Source organism: Phyllopteryx taeniolatus, chromosome 7 (assembly GCF_024500385.1).
Source record: "Phyllopteryx taeniolatus isolate TA_2022b chromosome 7, UOR_Ptae_1.2, whole genome shotgun sequence".
In the NCBI taxonomy this organism is placed as follows: Eukaryota; Metazoa; Chordata; class Actinopteri; order Syngnathiformes; family Syngnathidae; genus Phyllopteryx; species Phyllopteryx taeniolatus.
This window is the reverse complement of record NC_084508.1, coordinates 59594-76859: the sequence shown is the minus strand read 5'-3', so window position 1 is coordinate 76859 and position 17266 is coordinate 59594. Positions and strand designations below refer to the sequence as shown.

Sequence of the window (17266 nt, the reverse complement as noted above, 5' to 3'; positions counted from 1 at the left end):
CAGAAGTCTGATTGTGGTCGGTGTTGTGGCTGTGGGGTGTGAAAGTGTCCTTTTCAAATCTGCAGTAGAAGCTGTTTAAGCCGTCAGCTAGTCTATTATTGTTCTCCCCTTGGGGGGATCGCCGCTTGTAATTGGTTAGCGATTGTAATGCATGCCAGACTGATTTAGAGTCGTTAGCGTTAAACTGTTTTTCCAACTTTGCTGCATAGTTTCTCTTTGCAATGTTAATTTCTTTAGTCAGCTGGTTTCTAGTGCGATTATACAGGGCCCTGTCCCCGCTTTGATATGCGTCCTCCTTAGCCTGGCGAAGATACTTAAGTTTGGCAGTGAACTTGTTGTTATTGAATGTGCATTGAATTGTTACACACACCTCTTCACAGAAACTGATATAGGATGCGACAGTGTCCGTATATTCATCCAGGCTGCCAGCTGAATTTTCAAAGACACTCCAGTCTGTGCAGTCTAAACAGCTTTGAAGTTCTATCTTTGCTTCATTGGTCCACTTTTTCACTGTTTTCACTGTAGGCTCTCCGCATTTAAGTTATTGGCTGTATGTTAATATTAAGTGAATTAAGCAGGGATCACACAAGCCCAGGGCTGCACAAGGTATGGCACGGTATGTGTTATTTAGCGTAGTATAGCAATGGTCTAAAATGTTATTTTCCCTCGTAGCACACTCGATGTGCTGCTTGCATTTAGGGAGTTTGTGGTTGAGTTTAGCTTTGTTAAAGTCCCCAAGAATAATGAGGGTTGAGTCCAGGTGTTTTTTTTCAATTGCGTTTACTTGTTCAGCGAGTGTTAGCAGTGCGGCGTTCGTGTTAGTTTGAGGCAGAATATACACACCGGCGAGAATGAAAGATGCAAACTCACGAGGAGAGTAGAATGGCATACAGTTAAAAAACAGCATATCCCGCCGCCTTTTGTTTTCCCCGATATCTCCATGACGCGGTCTTCCGGGTCAAGATGGAAGCCGGAAATGTCTCACAGTATCACAAACACTCACCTTGTGCCTCATCATTTCTGATCTTTTTTTGTTATACTTTCTTTGTATGTATGGATTACTAAGGTTGTTCCAAACATCTGGTGAAAACTTCATATCAATAGCGCCTTTGGAAATATATTTAGTGAGAAAAATGGTTACGTGTTAAATACTTATTTCAGCCGCTGTATAACTTGAGTCACAGTCAATCTTTATGACATCCAAAGCTACGGTATTCAAACTACTTAATGGTCCAGTGCTATCACTGGAAAAGTTAGGCCAGGCAGGAAGACGGGCTTTTGTTGAATTTGGAGCAGATGTCTACAGAAAAGACTACAATATACCTACTTTGAACAGCATATCACCACAGAGCAACGCAAAAAGAGGGACACCAAGCATCTCTTGCACTCACTTTTAAACAATGAATAGGGTAAGAGCATTATTTTGAGGCGCAAAACAATCTTTCAGCTTTTTTTTGTTTTTACTGCTGCAGTTTTGACAGTTTCAATTCATTCTTAGTTTGAAAACAGACCTCTGTAATAGCCTGCAAAGAGAACACCTGGCCACCTGCTTAAAAATATCTAGTAATGGACATGAACCTGTGGACTTCAATTTAGAGAAGGCCTTGGAATTTTTTTCAGAAATGTGTCAACTGCAAGATTCAACAGATGTTACTCCTTTTGACTTAGGTTACGTACCTTATTTCATATTTTTATTGAAATTTTTCATGTTAATTGGTAAGTGCTTGATATTACAATTTACATTTATTGGTATTTATTAATTTAAGTCAGCAATTGTATTTTTATCTGAATGTTTTACTTTATTATAAGTCATTTGCTGTCTGTTTAAAACTTTGTCACATTGCAGTGAATGTGGCCCACAACCTAGAATGAGTTTGACACCCCTGCCGTATACCATAAAAAGAAAAAGATAAAATGGTCATCCACTTCAGACTTACCTTCGACATCGTCACATACATGGTCCTTGGTAGTTTCTTCGATCCTTGAATCATATACAGATGAATCCACCAGAAGACTCCTAGCTGTCCCAAAAGTCACTATGCTGTTGTCAGCCATGCCAAGAGGCTGTTGGGCCACCAATCTGACCAACCTATGAGGGAATAGTCAGTGAGACAGAATGAAGCTGATGGGCAGCAACAAGGAAAAAAAATACACTGGAAAAACCTACAAACCCTGACTTGACTTGCTTAGTAACATAATGCTCCAGTCCAACAATACAAACTTTGTTAAATGCGAAACCTCTCTGAATGAAGCCAAATTTCCATTTAGTTTTTGTTGTTGTTTATAACTATCCTACAAACTCTACATACATTGTCTTGTCAAGCATTACAATACAATACACCATTAGCGCCACTGACTAGATATGGGATTTGTATTGTACTTTGTAAAACGTCTTCAAACGAGCACAATTACTCCCCTAGACCTGATATTATGATTAAAAGAACACCTCTTATTCAATACAGAATATAACTGAGATATTTCCAACACACGTTTTGCCAGGTTAATATGTTAGAGACGTTTCCAGCAATTCGTCAAACGACCCTCGCATTCAGAACGTTGCTTCGTACAACACAAATAAAATACTGACAATATTGACCAGACTTACCGCTGATTTTTGAGACTAGAAATCCGGGCCAAAGTGACGATTCTATTCAAACAACAACGCAAAACTGACGGTTTAACCAAATAAAATAAATAAATAAGTACACGAGCTAACTGAGCTGTCTAGCAAACAGCTCGACACAACAATCAAGATCGAGCTCGTTTGGTTTCCGGAACATCTCTCCTTCATAAATTGAGTCTCCTGTCAATCCTTTTAAACATCGTTTAATAATCCTCGTCGACGTGCAGTTCCTTAGTTTGTGGACCGCTTAGAACTACTGCATAAATAAGTGACGAACTATATTGTGTTCCAGTTCAAAAAGTACGGAAAACATTGGTGCCAGGCGCCGATTGGACAAGAATGGTCGAGGAAGTCGAGTTTCCGCCTAGTAAGGCTTTTGATTGGTTAGTTAATTCAAATCACGACGCGCAATCCGTTTTAGGGTTACGTTACGTGACCAAACGCGGAAACCAGGTTAGCGAAACATGGTGTCCATAGATATGAACACGAGACACTACACCGAAATAGCAGCTCAGCTACCCGACGTGCCTACGTGGCGGCCATGTTGCGGAGGTCGACGGTGGACATTCAAATTAAGTTGTAACGAGTGTTGTTACGGCCGGCACGACTGGTTAGCACATCTGCCTCACAGTTCTGGTGACCGGGGTTCAAATCCCAATGTGAGTGCGAATGGTTGTTTGTTTCTATGTGCCCTGCGTTTGGCTGGCGACCGGTTCAGGGTGTACCCCGCCTCCCGCCCGAAGATAGCTGGGATAGGCTCCAGCAGCTCGCGACCCTAGTGAGGATAAGCAGTAAAGAAAATGGATCCATGGGTAGTGTTGTTACGTTCGGGAACATTTCGTTCAGAAGAACGAATCTTTTTAGTGAACGAACTGAACCGAATCAGTTTATGAAATGATTCGTTCTTTTAGCTTGGCCGCCGTGAGGCGCGGAAACGGAACTGTTGAAGCGTTCTGTTACTCACTTTTGAATCTTCGGCGAATGACCAATGAGCAGCCAGTGTGCAGCCGGGGGCGGGACTTCATGAAACGTACTGCCATGTGATTTGCGATTCGCCAGTGTTGTCACTCACTTCGGCGCATGACCAATGAGCAGGCAGCGTCAGGCAGCACCGTGCAGGCGGGGGAGGGTCTTAAGTGAACAGGGTGATTCGTTCAGTGAACCGGTGTACTGAGGAACTGAAGAGTGATTCGTTCGGTGAACTGGTGTACTGAGGAACTGAAGAGTGATTCGTTCAGGGGAGGGACTAAAAGTGAACTAAGTGATTCGTTCAGTGAACTGGTGTACAGGAAGTCCTCGAGTTACTACGTACTCGACCTACGACGTTTCGACTTTACGACGCCCGTGCCTCGTCCGCCATTTTGTAATGGTAAATACAGCATCTTATTAGTTTATTTTAATGTGTTTTAGTTTCTTTATACTAAGTATTTCGACGTAAATTTCGACTTTAACGGTGAAATCCGACTTACGCAGAAATTCGGGTTATGTCGCCAGCATAGGAACTGAGCACGTTCGTAAATCGAGAACTTCCTGTACAGAGTAACTGAAGAACTGAAGAGTGATTCTTTCTTTGAACTTATCGTTCGCGATCCGTGATTAGTGATTAGTTCGTTGAACTTCTTCGTTTGTGATCAGATAAGGAGCGTTGTACTAGTATGACGAGTGATTCGTTTGCACAAGGAATGATGTACTATGCAGTGAACGTACTCATGAGTGATTTTAACCGCAAGTCCTGACGTCCTCGCGGGCATAGCTTTCACTAGCAGCTTCAAGCTAACGGCTAATTTTTGAGTCAGTCAAGCACACATATTTAAAATAAATGTAAATTAATAATAAATGTATACAGTATACATACACATATAATTCCCTCTGTCTCTAATGTGATTATTGAAGCTTTTTATTTCACAATAATAATAATAATACATTAAACTTATATAGTACTTCTCAAGACACTCAGACGCTTTCCACTCATCAGATGACAATAACAGTAAGGTGAGTGAGCAGGAAGCCCGGCTGGTGGGGGCTGCTGTCAGCGACATTCCACCGCTGTGGAATGCAGAAAAGTCACGCCGGCTGGCGAGAGCCTCGCTGGACGTCAGGGGACGCGGAAGGATACTAGATAGCTGAACCCGCTGCACGCATGTTCACGACTCACAACCGAAGCCGGGTGTTCTAGAGCTTGCTGAGAGAGAGCTATGTAGGTGATAATTTAGTCGAAGGTTTTTTTTTTCCTTTAAATAATGTTCCTGTCTTTCCTAGTTTACAATTGTAGTGGACACGCCATGAAAAGATGACATCCAGCACCCCAGTCTCTGGCGAGACTCGCTCTTCCCACCGAGATAGACGGCCACGGAGTGGCGAGACATAACTTCACATACAGACGCTAAGTGAATCACCAGCCATAATAATCAGAAGCAAGACACAGACATTTGCTTTGGCATGCCGACGCTAAGTGAATTACCAGCACCCGGAGCTTCAAAGCGGAGACCAAAGATACCGAATTCGCACTAGAACGCTAAATTAATTAACTACCAGCCAGCCCGGAGGATTTCACCAACAAAGGCGTCTCCACCCTGCTGGATACCGTGCCACTTGGCCAGTAAAGCTGGGAGTTTGAACAGGGCAACAGCGACACCCACAGACGACGGAACGGCACTAGAGACGCGGGTTCATGAAACACAGTCTGTACCAGATTTGGCTGGGAGTTAATATTTTAATAACTTTACATGAACGTTAGTGGCTGTATTTCTGCAAACTTCACTGTCTGATGTCGAATCTGTTGACAACTGAACCAGATGAAATGGTTCAGTCCATACCACACAAATGCCACATTGAAAATAGTAGTGGTCTCAACAATCATATAACATTTGAAACATTCGTTACAGGTATTAAAGAGGATGGGCGTGGGACAATGCAAAGCGGAATAATTGTCTCGTTATCTTAAATCCAATAATTAATATTTTATTACACTGGTTTTAAACCATGAAATAATCCCAAAATGGGAATTTAACACTCAGAGGCGGTCCAGCTCCCCCTTTGGTCCTGAAGGTGGGGGGAAAGGAAGGCGGGGGGGGGTGGCGGTAAACCACCCCTATGCTCTCTGAGGCAGCTTATGTCTCACCCGACCAATTTGCAGACAACTGGCCCAGGCAGGACGCATACCTCACCACGAGATGGAGAGGACACATCGGACCATCCCCGGCTGTGGCGCATCCTGGAAGTGCGCCGAGCTACCCTGTTTGGGGGCGTGAGCTCACCCCGAGGGAACGGAAGCGGGCACAACGCGCCCGTTCCGAACGTCATGCGAGCCGAGACACCCGGGCTCCTGCTGTCCTGCCTGGGAACTTTTTTTTTGGGCTCCTTTTTCCTTTTTCTTCTTCCTTTCCCCCAATCCACCTGTTCCCGGTGCGGACCGGGCTGGCCGAACACTCAGAAGCTTGGCCCGCCTGCCTCAAACGTGTTAAAGACATGTAAATCCAACATTGTGGTATATTAAAAGTACAGATTATTGCATATTTGGGTTTAAATTAACGAGAACAGGAATCCCCAGCTATATGCATTCACAACACGCTCATTCCACCAATCTCACATCACAAGTCAGTTTCCTTTGCTAATGTTCGTCTGTACTGTTTGTTTTGTGTTTTTCTGTGTTATTTCCCTGTAGATTCCCCATGTTAGATCATTAAAATCTTCCATAAAATTCACTACCTGCATTCTGGTGTGTGTTTGGGTTCGAGGAAAGAAACCCAGTACGAGGGCAGCAGAACAGCGGTGAGGTGTGCTGTAGGTGTGACAAACGAATTTAAGGTGGAGGTGGGACTGCATCAGGGATCAGCCCTGAGCCCCTTCCTTTTGCAGTGGTGATGGATAGGCTGACAGATGAGGTTAGATTGGAATCCCTTTGGACCATGATGTTTGCAGATGACATTGTGATCTGCAGTGAAAGCAGGGAGCAGCTAGAGGAACAGTTAGAAAAATGGAGGCATGCACGGGAAAGAAGAGGAATGAAGATTAGCCGAAGTAAGACAGAATATATGTGCATGAATGAGAGGGGTGGTGGGGGAAGAGTGAGGCTACAGGGAGAAGAGATAGCAAGGATGGAGGACTTTAAATACTTGGGGTCAACCGTCCAGAGCAATAGTGAGTGTGGTCAGGAAGTGAAGAAACGGGTCCAAGCAGGTTGGAACGGGTGGAGGAAGGTGTCAGGTGTGTTTTGTGACAGAAAAGTCTCTGCTAGGGTGAAGGGCAAAGTTTATAAAACAGTGGTGAGGCCAGCCATGATGTACGGATTAGAGACAGTGGCACTGAAGAGACAACAGGAAGCAGAGTTGAAGGTGGCGGAAATGAAGATGTTGAGGTTCGCTCTCGGAGTGACCAGGTTGGATAAAATTAGAAATGAGCTCATCAGAGGGACAGCCAAGGTTCGATGTTTTGGAGACAAAGTTAGAGAGAGCAGACTTCGATGGTTTGGACATGTCCAGAGGAGAAATAGTGAGTATATTGGTAGAAGGATGATGAGGATGGAGCTGCCAGGCAAGAGAGCGAGAGGAAGACCAAATAGAAGGTTGATGGATGTTGTGAGGGAAGACATGATGGCAGTTGGTGTTCAAAAGGAGGATGCAGGAGATAGGCTTACATGGAAAAAGATGACGCGCTGTGGCGACCCCTAACGGGACAAGCCAAAAGGAAAAGAAGATGCAGAACAATGTAACGCAGCCCGACCAGAGATGGGGGACTCGAGTCAAATGACTTGACTCAAGTCTACTCAAGTTGCAGTTTTATGACTTGCGTCTTTCTTGCGCAATACTTAAAAGACTTGACTTTAGACTTGGTAGCCAAGAGATTTGAGTTGACATTTACTTAAACTACATGACTTGACAAGTCATCTCATTTAGAGTTGGAAATCTGAATTTCAACCAAGACAGTTTGCCTTTTTTGAAAGTGATATATTCTTATAAATATATAATTGCCATGGTATGTAATCATATAATGTTGGACTGGACCCAAAAGCAGACTGAGCCGGACGGAGTAGGGAAGAATGGTATATATAAAGACTTAGTGTAATTATCAGATTTCTCTATATCACCAATTTTCATGTCGCCCGGACTAGTTGTCATCCTAATTTAATCACAGAGGTGCTTTTATATTTCATTTTTCAACTCATTGCTCCACTTTTATACACTTTAGAAATTCTTCCACCTGCTTACGCACATACCACTTCATAAATCCAAACAATGACCCTATCCGACGCACAAGTTAATATTTATTTCACTCTTACACAATGCACATCGGAAAGAGTTAATTTATTCCTCACGATCATCTATTTCAACTGCTCTCCGAACAATAAATTTTAAATCCCAGAGCCAATTTACGTTACAATCTTTAAATAGGGGAAGATTCTCTACTTCTCCTTTCTCCCTCTGCTTATTTTTCCCCAAATTAATTGTAACACTATCAAAAGGGTTATAAGAAGGACACCAGTTACCAATTCTCTCAGGGTGCATCCAGGTCTTTTGGAGAAAGGGGTTTTGCTAACCCTTCTTTGATGGTTCTGTTCATTCTCTCCACTAGCCCTTGAGACTGCGGATGGTAGGCAGCTCCGAGCTAATGAGTGATACACAGTTTTTCTTGTACCTCTTTTAGTAGATTGTAAGTAAAGTGTGAGCCATTATTTGATCTTACCTGGGCTGGAAATCCAAAACGTGGAATTAGCTCTGATTTTCAAGGAATAAAAAAAATTCCTTCACCCGACCTTGCTTCACCTATCCTGGACCTTCCAGAGTTCCTGTGCACTCTGCCCCTCTCGTTTCCTGTGCTCTCAAACCTCAATGGAGGCAGGCTGAAGAAGCGACTGCAGACCGCGTTCCTGCTCCACGGCAGCTGCAGCAGCCTCCCGTCCCTGCTCCTCAGCAGCTCAGGTAGGCTCCGGTGCCGCTCGCCCAGTGGCCGCCACCTGACCTTGCTCCGGCGGCACTTGTTCAGCGACCGCCACCCTTCCAGACCTTCCAGAGTTCTTGTGCACTCTGCCCCTCTCGTTTCCTGTGCTCCCAAACCTCAATGGCGGCAGGCTGAGGAAGCGACTACAGACCCCGTTCCTGCTCCTCGGCAGCTGCAGCAGCCTCCCGTCCCTGCTCCTCGGCAGCTAAGGTAGGATCCGGCGCCACTCGCCCACCGGCCGCCACCCAACCTTGCTCCGGCGGCGCTGGTGCAGCGGCCATCACCCGTCCCTGCTCCTCTGCAGCTGTGGCAGGCTCCCGTTCCTGCTCCTCGGCAGCTGCGGCAGGCCCCGGCGGCGCTCGTCCAGCAGCCGCCACACTTCCTTGCTCCGGAGGCGCTCGTCCAGAGGCCGCCACCCATCCCTGCTCCGGCGGCACTTGTCCAGCGGCCTCCACCCGTCCCTGCTCCTCGGCAGGGCAGTGCAGGAATTCGGCCAGGACCCCAAGTACCAGGGTTTCCACAGGGCCATTCAAGCGGACGGCCACGATACCGGACCCAATGGCAATGAAGGGGCTTGAACAGTGGCGACCGCTGGATGAGCGCCGCCGGAGCAGGGTCAGGTGGCGACCGCTGGACGAGCGCCGCAGGAGCAAGGTCAGGTGGCGGCTGCGGACGAGCGCTTCTGGAACCTACCGCAGCTGCAGAGGAGAAGGGACGGGAGTCTGCTGCATCTGCTGTACGCTTTATTTCAGAATCAGAATCAGAATCATCTTTATTTGCCAAGTATGTCCAAAACACACAAGGAATTTGTCTCCGGGAGTTGGAGCTGCTCTAGTACAACAGACAGTCAATTTACAGAACACTTTGGAGACATAAAGACATTGACAAAAAACAACAACAAACAACAATTGTGCAAAAAGATGCAAAGTCCTCTTGCACTTAGAGCAGTTCGAATGGCTAATATCGCAATAGTCCGGTGCAATGACCATTGTGCAAAGGGCACTGAGACTTCAAGGAGTGTATGCGGTTTAAAGTGACGAGTAGTGCGATAATCTGGGACAATGGTTGTGCAAATGTTACAGATTCTCCTCAATCAGTGTGCAAATGGAGCAGATGCTACTCTGGCATGAGTGGCCACTATATGCAAATAGTGCAGCACGACGAGACAACTACAGTGAGTGCACGAGTAATACATAATTGGCTCCACAGAAATGTGACAACGAACTCAAGTCAAAAAATTGCCAGCTTGTTGTAATGGAATTATAAGTTAGCTGTTTAAGAAGTTGATTGCAAGAGGGAAGAAGCTGTTGGAATGTCTACTAGTTCTAGTTTGCATTGATCGGTAGCGCCTACCTGAGGGAAGGAGCTGGAAGAGCTGGTGACTGGGGTGGGGAGGGTCCGAGAGGATTTTGCACGCCCTTGTCTTAGTTCTGGCAGCGTGCAAGTCCTCAAGGGTGGGTAGGGGGGTACCGACAATCCTTTCAGCAGTTTTGATTGTCCGTTGCAGTCGGAGTTTGTCCTTTTTTGTAGCAGCACCAAACCAGACTGTGATGGAAGAACACAGGACTGATTCGATGACCGCTGTGTAGAACTGTCTCAGCAGCTTCGGTGGCAGGCCGTGCTTTCTCAGAAGCCGCAGGAAGTACATCCTCTGCTGGGCCTTTTTGAGGACGGAGTTGATGTTGGTCACCCACTTCAGCTCCTGGGAGATTGTAATTCCCAGGAACTTGAAGGTCTCGACGGTTGACACAAGGCAGCTGGACAACGTGAGGGGCAGCTGTGACGAAGGATGCCTCCTAAAGTCCACGATCATCTCTACAGTCTTGAGCGTGTTCAGCTCCAGGTTGTGTCGGCCGCACCACAGCTCCAGCCGCTCCGCTTCCTGTCGATATGCAGACTCGTCACCGTCCTTGATGAGGCCGATGACAGTGGTGTCATCTGCAAACTACAGGAGTTTGACAGTCGGGTTCGCTGAGGTGCAGTCGTTCGTGTAGAAAAAGAAGAGCAGCGGAGAGAGGACACAACCTTGGGGCTTCCCAGTGCTGATGCTGCGTGTGGATGAGGTGGCCTCCCCCAGCCTGACCTGCTCATAACTTCACTCATAACTTCACAAAGGATGCTTTCCCAGTATATTCTCTTGCATTTTAAGAGTATAAGTCTCCCCTTTATACTAGTTACAGGCAGTGGTTTGAATCCTAACACTTTGGTTGGAGTTTTACACACATTTGCAGTTTTTATTGCTTAAAAATGCTTCCCAGCACCTCTTCTGTACACTTTTTTTTATTTTGACACATAACTTTACAAAGGATGCTTTCCAAGGAAATTCACTTGCATTTTAGAGTAGTTGTCTGCCCTTTATACTAGTTACAGGCAGTCGTTTAATCCAAAGCTTTGGTTGGAGTTTTACACACATTAGCAGTTTTTTATTGCTTAAAAATACTTCCCAGCGCCTGCTGTACACGTTTTCTGTTTTGACTCATAACTTCACAAAGAATGCTTTCCCAGTAAGATCTCTTGCTATTGAGAGTAGAACACTCCCTTTTATACTAGTTACAGGCAGTCGTTTAATCCAAAGCTTTGGTTGGAGTTTTACACACATTAGCAGTTTTTTATTGCTTAAAAATACTTCCCAGCGCCTGCTGTACACGTTTTCTGTTTTGACTCATAACTTCACAAAGAATGCTTTCCCAGTAAGATCTCTTGAATTTTAGAGTAGAACTCTGCCCTTTATACTAGTTACAGGCAGTGGTTTGAATCCCAAAGCTTTGGTTGGAGTTTTACGCACATTTGCAGTTTTTTATTGCTTAAAAACGCTTCCCAGCACCTGCTATACACTTTTTCTATTTTGACTCATAACTTCACAAAGGATGCTTTCCCAGTAAAATCTATTGCTATTTAGAGTAGAACTCTTCCCTTTATACGAGTTACAGGCAGTGGTTTGAATCCCAAAGCTTTGGTTGGAGTTTTATACACATTTGCAGTTTTTTATTGCTTAAAAACGCTTCCCAGCGCCTGCTGTACACGTTTTCTATTTTGACTCATAACTTCACAAAGGATGCTTTCCCAGTAAAATCTCTTGCTATTTAGAGTAGAACTCTCCCCTTTATACGAGTTACAGGCAGTGGTTTGAATCCCAAAGCTTTGGTTGGAGTTTTACACACATTTGCAGTTTTTTATTGCTTAAAAACACTTCCCAGCGCCGGCTGTACAATTATTATTATTTTTAAAAATTTTGACTCATAACTTCACAAAAGATGCTTTCCAAGTAAAATCTCTTGCTTATTAGAGAAGAAAGCTCCCCTCTATACTAATTACAGGCAGTGGTTTGAATCCCAAAGCTTTGGTTGGAGTTTTACACACATTTGCAGTTTTTTATTGCTTAAAAACGCTTCCCAGCGCCTGCTGTACACGTTTTCTATTTTGACTCATAACTTCACAAAGGATGCTTTCCCAGTAAAATCTCTTGCTATTGAGAGTAGAACTCTCCCCTTTATACGAGTTACAGGCAGTGGTTTGAATCCCAAAGCTTTGGTTGGAGTTTTACACACATTTGCAGTTTGTTGTTTAAAAACGCTTCCCAGCGCCTGCTGTATGTACACTTTTTCTATTTTGACTCATAACTTCACAAAGGATGCTTTCCCAGTAAAATCTCTGGCTATTTAGAGTAGAACTCTCCCCTTTATACTAGTTACAGGCAGTAGTTTGAATCCCAAAGCTTTGGTTGGAGGTTTACACACATTTGCAGTTTTTTATTGCTTAAAAAAGCTACCCAGCGCCTGCTGTACACTTTTTCTGTTTTGACTCATAACTTCACAAAGGATGCTTTCCCAGTAAAATCTCTGGCTCTTTACAGTCAATCTCTCCCCTTCATACTAGTTACAGGCAGTGGTTTGACTCCCAAAGCTTTGTTTGGAGTTTTACACACATTTGCAGTTTTTTATTGCTTAAAAACGCTTCCCAGCGCCTGCTGTACACGTTTTCTATTTTGACTCATAACTTCACAAGGGATGCTTTCCCAGTAAAATCTCTTGCTATTTAGAGTAGAACTCTCCCCTTTATACTAGTTACAGGCAGTAGTTTGAATCCCAAAGCTTTGGTTGGAGTTTTACACACGTTTGCAGTTTTTTATTGCTTAAAAACGCTTCCCAGTGCCTGCTGTACACTTTTTTTATTTTGACTCATAACTTCACAAAGGATGCTTTCCCAGTAAAATCTCTGGCTATTTAGAGTAGAACTCTCCCCTTTATACTAGTTACAGGCAGTAGTTTGAATCCCAAAGCTTTGGTTGGAGTTTTAAACACATTTGCAGTTTTTTATTGCTTAAAAAAGCTTCCCAGCGCCTGCTGTACACTTTTTCTATTTTGACTCATAACTTCAACAAGGATGCTTTCCCAGTAAAATCTCTGGCTATTTCGAGGAGAACTCTCCCCTTTATACTAGTTACAGCCAGTGGTTTGAATCCCAAAGCTTTGGTTGGAGTTTTACACACATTTGCAGTTTTTTATTGCTTAAAAACACTTCCCAGCGCCGGCTATACAATTATTATTATTTTTTAAAATTTTGACTCATAACTTCACAAAAGATGCTTTCCAAGTAAAATCTCTTGCTTATTAGAGAAGAAAGCTCCCCTCTATACTAATTACAGGCAGTGGTTTGAATCCCAAAGCTTTGGTTGGAGTTTAACACACATTTGCAGTTTTTTATTGCTTAAAAACGCTTCCCAGCGCCTGCTGTACACGTTTTCTATTTTGACTCATAACTTCACAAAGGATGCTTTCCCAGTAAAATCTCTTGCTATTGAGAGTAGAACTCTCCCCTTTATACTAGTTACAGGCAGTCATTTAATCCAAAGCTTTGGTTGGAGTTTTTCACACATTTGCAGTTTTTTATTTCTTAAAAATGTTTCCCAGCGCCTGCTGTACACGTTTTCTGTTTTGACTCATAACTTCACAAAGGATGCTTTCCCAGTAAGATCTCTGGTTATTTAGAGTCGAACTCTCCCCTTTATACTCGTTACAGGCAGTGGTTTGAATCCCAAAGTTTTGGTTGGAGTTATACACACATTTGCAGTTTTTTATTGCTTAAAAACGCTTCCCAGCGCCTGCTGTACACGTTTTCTATTTTGACTCATAACTTTACAAAGGATGCTTTCCCAGTAAAATTTCTGGCTATTTAGAGTAGAACTCTCCCCTTTAAACTAGTTACAGGCAGTGGTTTGAATCCTAAAGCGTTGGTTGGAGTTTTACACACGTTTGCAGTTTTTTATCGCTTAAAAACGCTTCCCAGCACCTGCTGTACACTTTTTTTATTTTGACTCATAACTTCACAAAGGATGCTTTCCCAGTAAAATCTCTGGCTATTTAGAGTAGAACTCTCCCCTTTATACTAGTTACAGGCAGTGGTTTGAATCCCAAAGCTTTGGTTGGAGTTTTACACACATTTGCAGTTTTTAATTGCTTAAAAACGCTTCCCAGCGCCTGCTGTACACTTTTTTTATTTTGACTCATAACTTCACAAAGGATGCTTTCCCAGTAAAATCTCTGGCTATTTCGAGTAGAACTCTCCCCTTTATACTAGTTACAGGCAGTCGTTTGAATCCCAAAGCTCTGGTTGGAGTTTTACACACATTTGCAGTTTTTTATTGCTTAAAAACGGATCCCAGCGCCTGCTGTACACTTTTTCTATTTTGACTCAGAACTTCACAAAGGATGCTTTCCCAGTAAAATCTCTGGCTATTTAAAGTAGAACTCTCCCCTTTATACTAGTTACAGGCAGTGGTTTGAATCCCAAAGCTTTGATTGGAGTTTTATACTCATTTGCAGTTTTTTATTGCTTAAAAACGCTTCCCAGCGCCTGCTGTACACTTTTTTTATTTTGACTCATAACTTCACAAAGGATGCTTTCCCAGTAAAATCTCTGGCTATTTCGAGTAGAACTCTCCCCTTTATACTAGTTACAGGCAGTGGTTTGAATCCCAAAGCTTTGGCTGGAGTTTTACACACATTTGCAGTTTTTTATTGCTTAAAAACGCTTCCCAGCGCCTGCTGTACACTTTTTTTTTTTTTTTATTTTGACTCATAACTTCACAAAAGATGCTTTCCCAGTAAAATCTCTTGCTTATTAGAGAAGAAAGCTTCCCTCTATACTAATTACAGGCAATGGTTTGAATCCCAAAGCTTTGGTTGGAGTTTTACACACATTTGCATTTTTTTATTGCTTAAAAACGCTTCCCAGCGCCTGCTGTACACGTTTTCTATTTTGACTCATAACTTCACAAAGGATGCTTTCCCAGTAAAATCTCTTGCTATTTAGAGTAGAACTCTCCCCTTTATACTAGTTACAGGCAGTCGTTTAATCCAAAGCTTTGGTTGGAGTTTTACACACATTTGCAGTTTTTTATTGCTTAAAAATGCTTCCCAGCGCCTGCTGTACACTTTTTCTGTTTTGACTCATAACTTCACAAAGGATGCTTTCCTCGTAAAATCTCTTGCTATTTAGAAAAGAACCCTCCCCTTTATACTAGTTACAGGCAATGGTTTGAATCCCAAAGCTTTGGTTGGAGTGTTACACACATTTGCAGTTTTTTATTGCTTAAAAACGCTTCCCACCGCCTGCTGTACACGTTTTTTGTTTTGACTGATAACTTCACAAAGGATGCTTTCCCTGTAAAATCTCTGGTTATTTAGTGTCGAACTCTCCCCTTTATACTCGTTACAGGCAGTGGTTTGAATCCCAAAGCTTTGGTTGGAGTTATACACACATTTGCAGTTTTTTATTGCTTAAAAACGCTTCCCAGCGCCTGCTGAATGTACACTTTTTCTATTTTGACTCATAACTTCACAAAGGTTGCTTTCCCAGTAAAATCTCTGGCTATTTAGAGTAGAACTCTCCGCTTTATACTAGTTACAGGCAGTTGTTTGAATCCCAAAGCTTTAATTGGAGTTTTACACACATTTGCAGTTTTTTATTGCTGAAAAACGCTTCCCAGCGCCTACTGTACACGTTTTCTATTTTGACTCATAACTTCACAAAGGATGCTTTCCCAGTAAGATCTCTGGTTATTTAGAGTCGAACTCTCCCCTTTAAACTAGTTACAGGCAGTGGTTTGAATCCCAAAGCGTTGGTTGGAGTTTTACACACGTTTGCAGTTTTTTATTGCTTAAAAACGCTTCCCAGCGCCTGCTGTACACGTTTTCTATTTTGACTCATAACTTCACAAAGGATGCTTTCCCAGTAAAATCTCTTGCTATTTAGAGTAGAACTCTCCCCTTTATACGAGTTACAGGCAGTGGTTTGAATCCCAAAGCTTTGGTTGGAGTTTTACACACATTTGCAGTTTTTTATTGCTTAAAAACACTTCCCAGCGCCGGCTGTACAATTATTATTATTTTTAAAAATTTTGACTCATAACTTCACAAAAGATGCTTTCCAAGTAAAATCTCTTGCTTATTAGAGAAGAAAGCTCCCCTCTATACTAATTACAGGCAGTGGTTTGAATCCCAAAGCTTTGGTTGGAGTTTTACACACATTTGCAGTTTTTTATTGCTTAAAAACGCTTCCCAGCGCCTGCTAAATGTACACTTTTTCTATTTTGACTCATAACTTCACAAAGGTTGCTTTCCCAGTAAAATCTCTGGCTATTTAGAGTAGAACTCTCCGCTTTATACTAGTTACAGGCAGTTGTTTGAATCCCAAAGCTTTGGTTGGAGTTTTACACACATTTGCAGTTTTTTATTGCTGAAAAACGCTTCCCAGCGCCGACTGTACACGTTTTCTATTTTGACTCATAACTTCACAAAGGATGCTTTCCCAGTAAGATCTCTGGTTATTTAGAGTCGAACTCTCCCCTTTAAACTAGTTACAGGCAGTGGTTTGAATCCCAAAGCGTTGGTTGGAGTTTTACACACGTTTGCAGTTTTTTATTGCTTAAAAACGCTTCCCAGCGCCTGGTGTACATTTTTTTATTTTGACTCATAAGTTCACAAAGGGGGCAGCACGGTGGACGACTGGTTAGAGCGTCAGCCTCACAGTTCTGAGGTGCGGGGTTCAATCCCCGTCCCCGCCTGTGTGGAGTTTGCATGTTCTCCCCGTGCCTGCGTGGGTTTTCTCCGGGCACTCCGGTTTCCTCCCACATCCCAAAAACATGCATTAATTGGAGACTCTAAATTGCCCATAGGCATGACTGTGAGTGCGAATGGTTGTTAGTTTCTGTGTGCCCTGCGATTGGCTGGCCGATGACAGCTGGGATAGGCTCCAGCACGCCCGCGACCCTAGTGAGGAGAAGCGGCTCAGGAAATGGATGGATGGATGGAAGTTCACAAAGGATGCTTTCCCAGTAAAATCTCTGGCTATTTTGAGTAGAACTCTCCCCTTTATACTAGTTACAGGCCGTGGTTTGAATCCCAAAGCTCTGGTTGGAGTTTTACACATATTTGCAGTTTTTTATTGCTTAAAAACGCTTCCCAGCGCCTGCTGTACACTTTTTCTATTTTGACTCATAACTTCACAAAGGATGCTTTCCCAGTAAAATATCTGGCTATTTAGAGTAGAACTCTCCCCTTTAAACTAGTTACAGGCAGTGGTTTGAATCTCAAAGCTTTGGTTGGAGTTTTATACACGTTTGCAGTTTTTTATTGCTTAAAAACGCTTCCCAGCGCCTGCTGTACACTTTTTTTTATTTTGACTCATAACTTCACAAAGGATGCT

The 17266-nt window shown here is 43.3% G+C and overlaps 1 protein-coding gene across 3 annotated transcripts in view; it reads right to left on the bottom strand.

Annotated features, from left to right (window-relative positions):
* Positions 1-3321, bottom strand: part of ect2 (epithelial cell transforming 2) — a 242668-nt gene extending 239347 nt beyond the window's left edge. For 2 of the 3 annotated variants that reach the window (XM_061779804.1, XM_061779806.1), the window contains exons 1-2: positions 2606-3307; positions 1938-2089 (exon numbers count right to left, since the gene is read on the bottom strand). In XM_061779804.1, the coding sequence (XP_061635788.1) occupies positions 1938-2055 (118 nt within the window). In that variant the 5' untranslated portion in view covers positions 2056-2089; positions 2606-3307. Of the gene's footprint in view, positions 1-1937; positions 2090-2605 lie in introns of all 3 variants that reach the window. The other variant, XM_061779805.1, reaches the window with a different exon arrangement.
* Positions 3322-17266: the final 13945 nt, after the last annotated feature.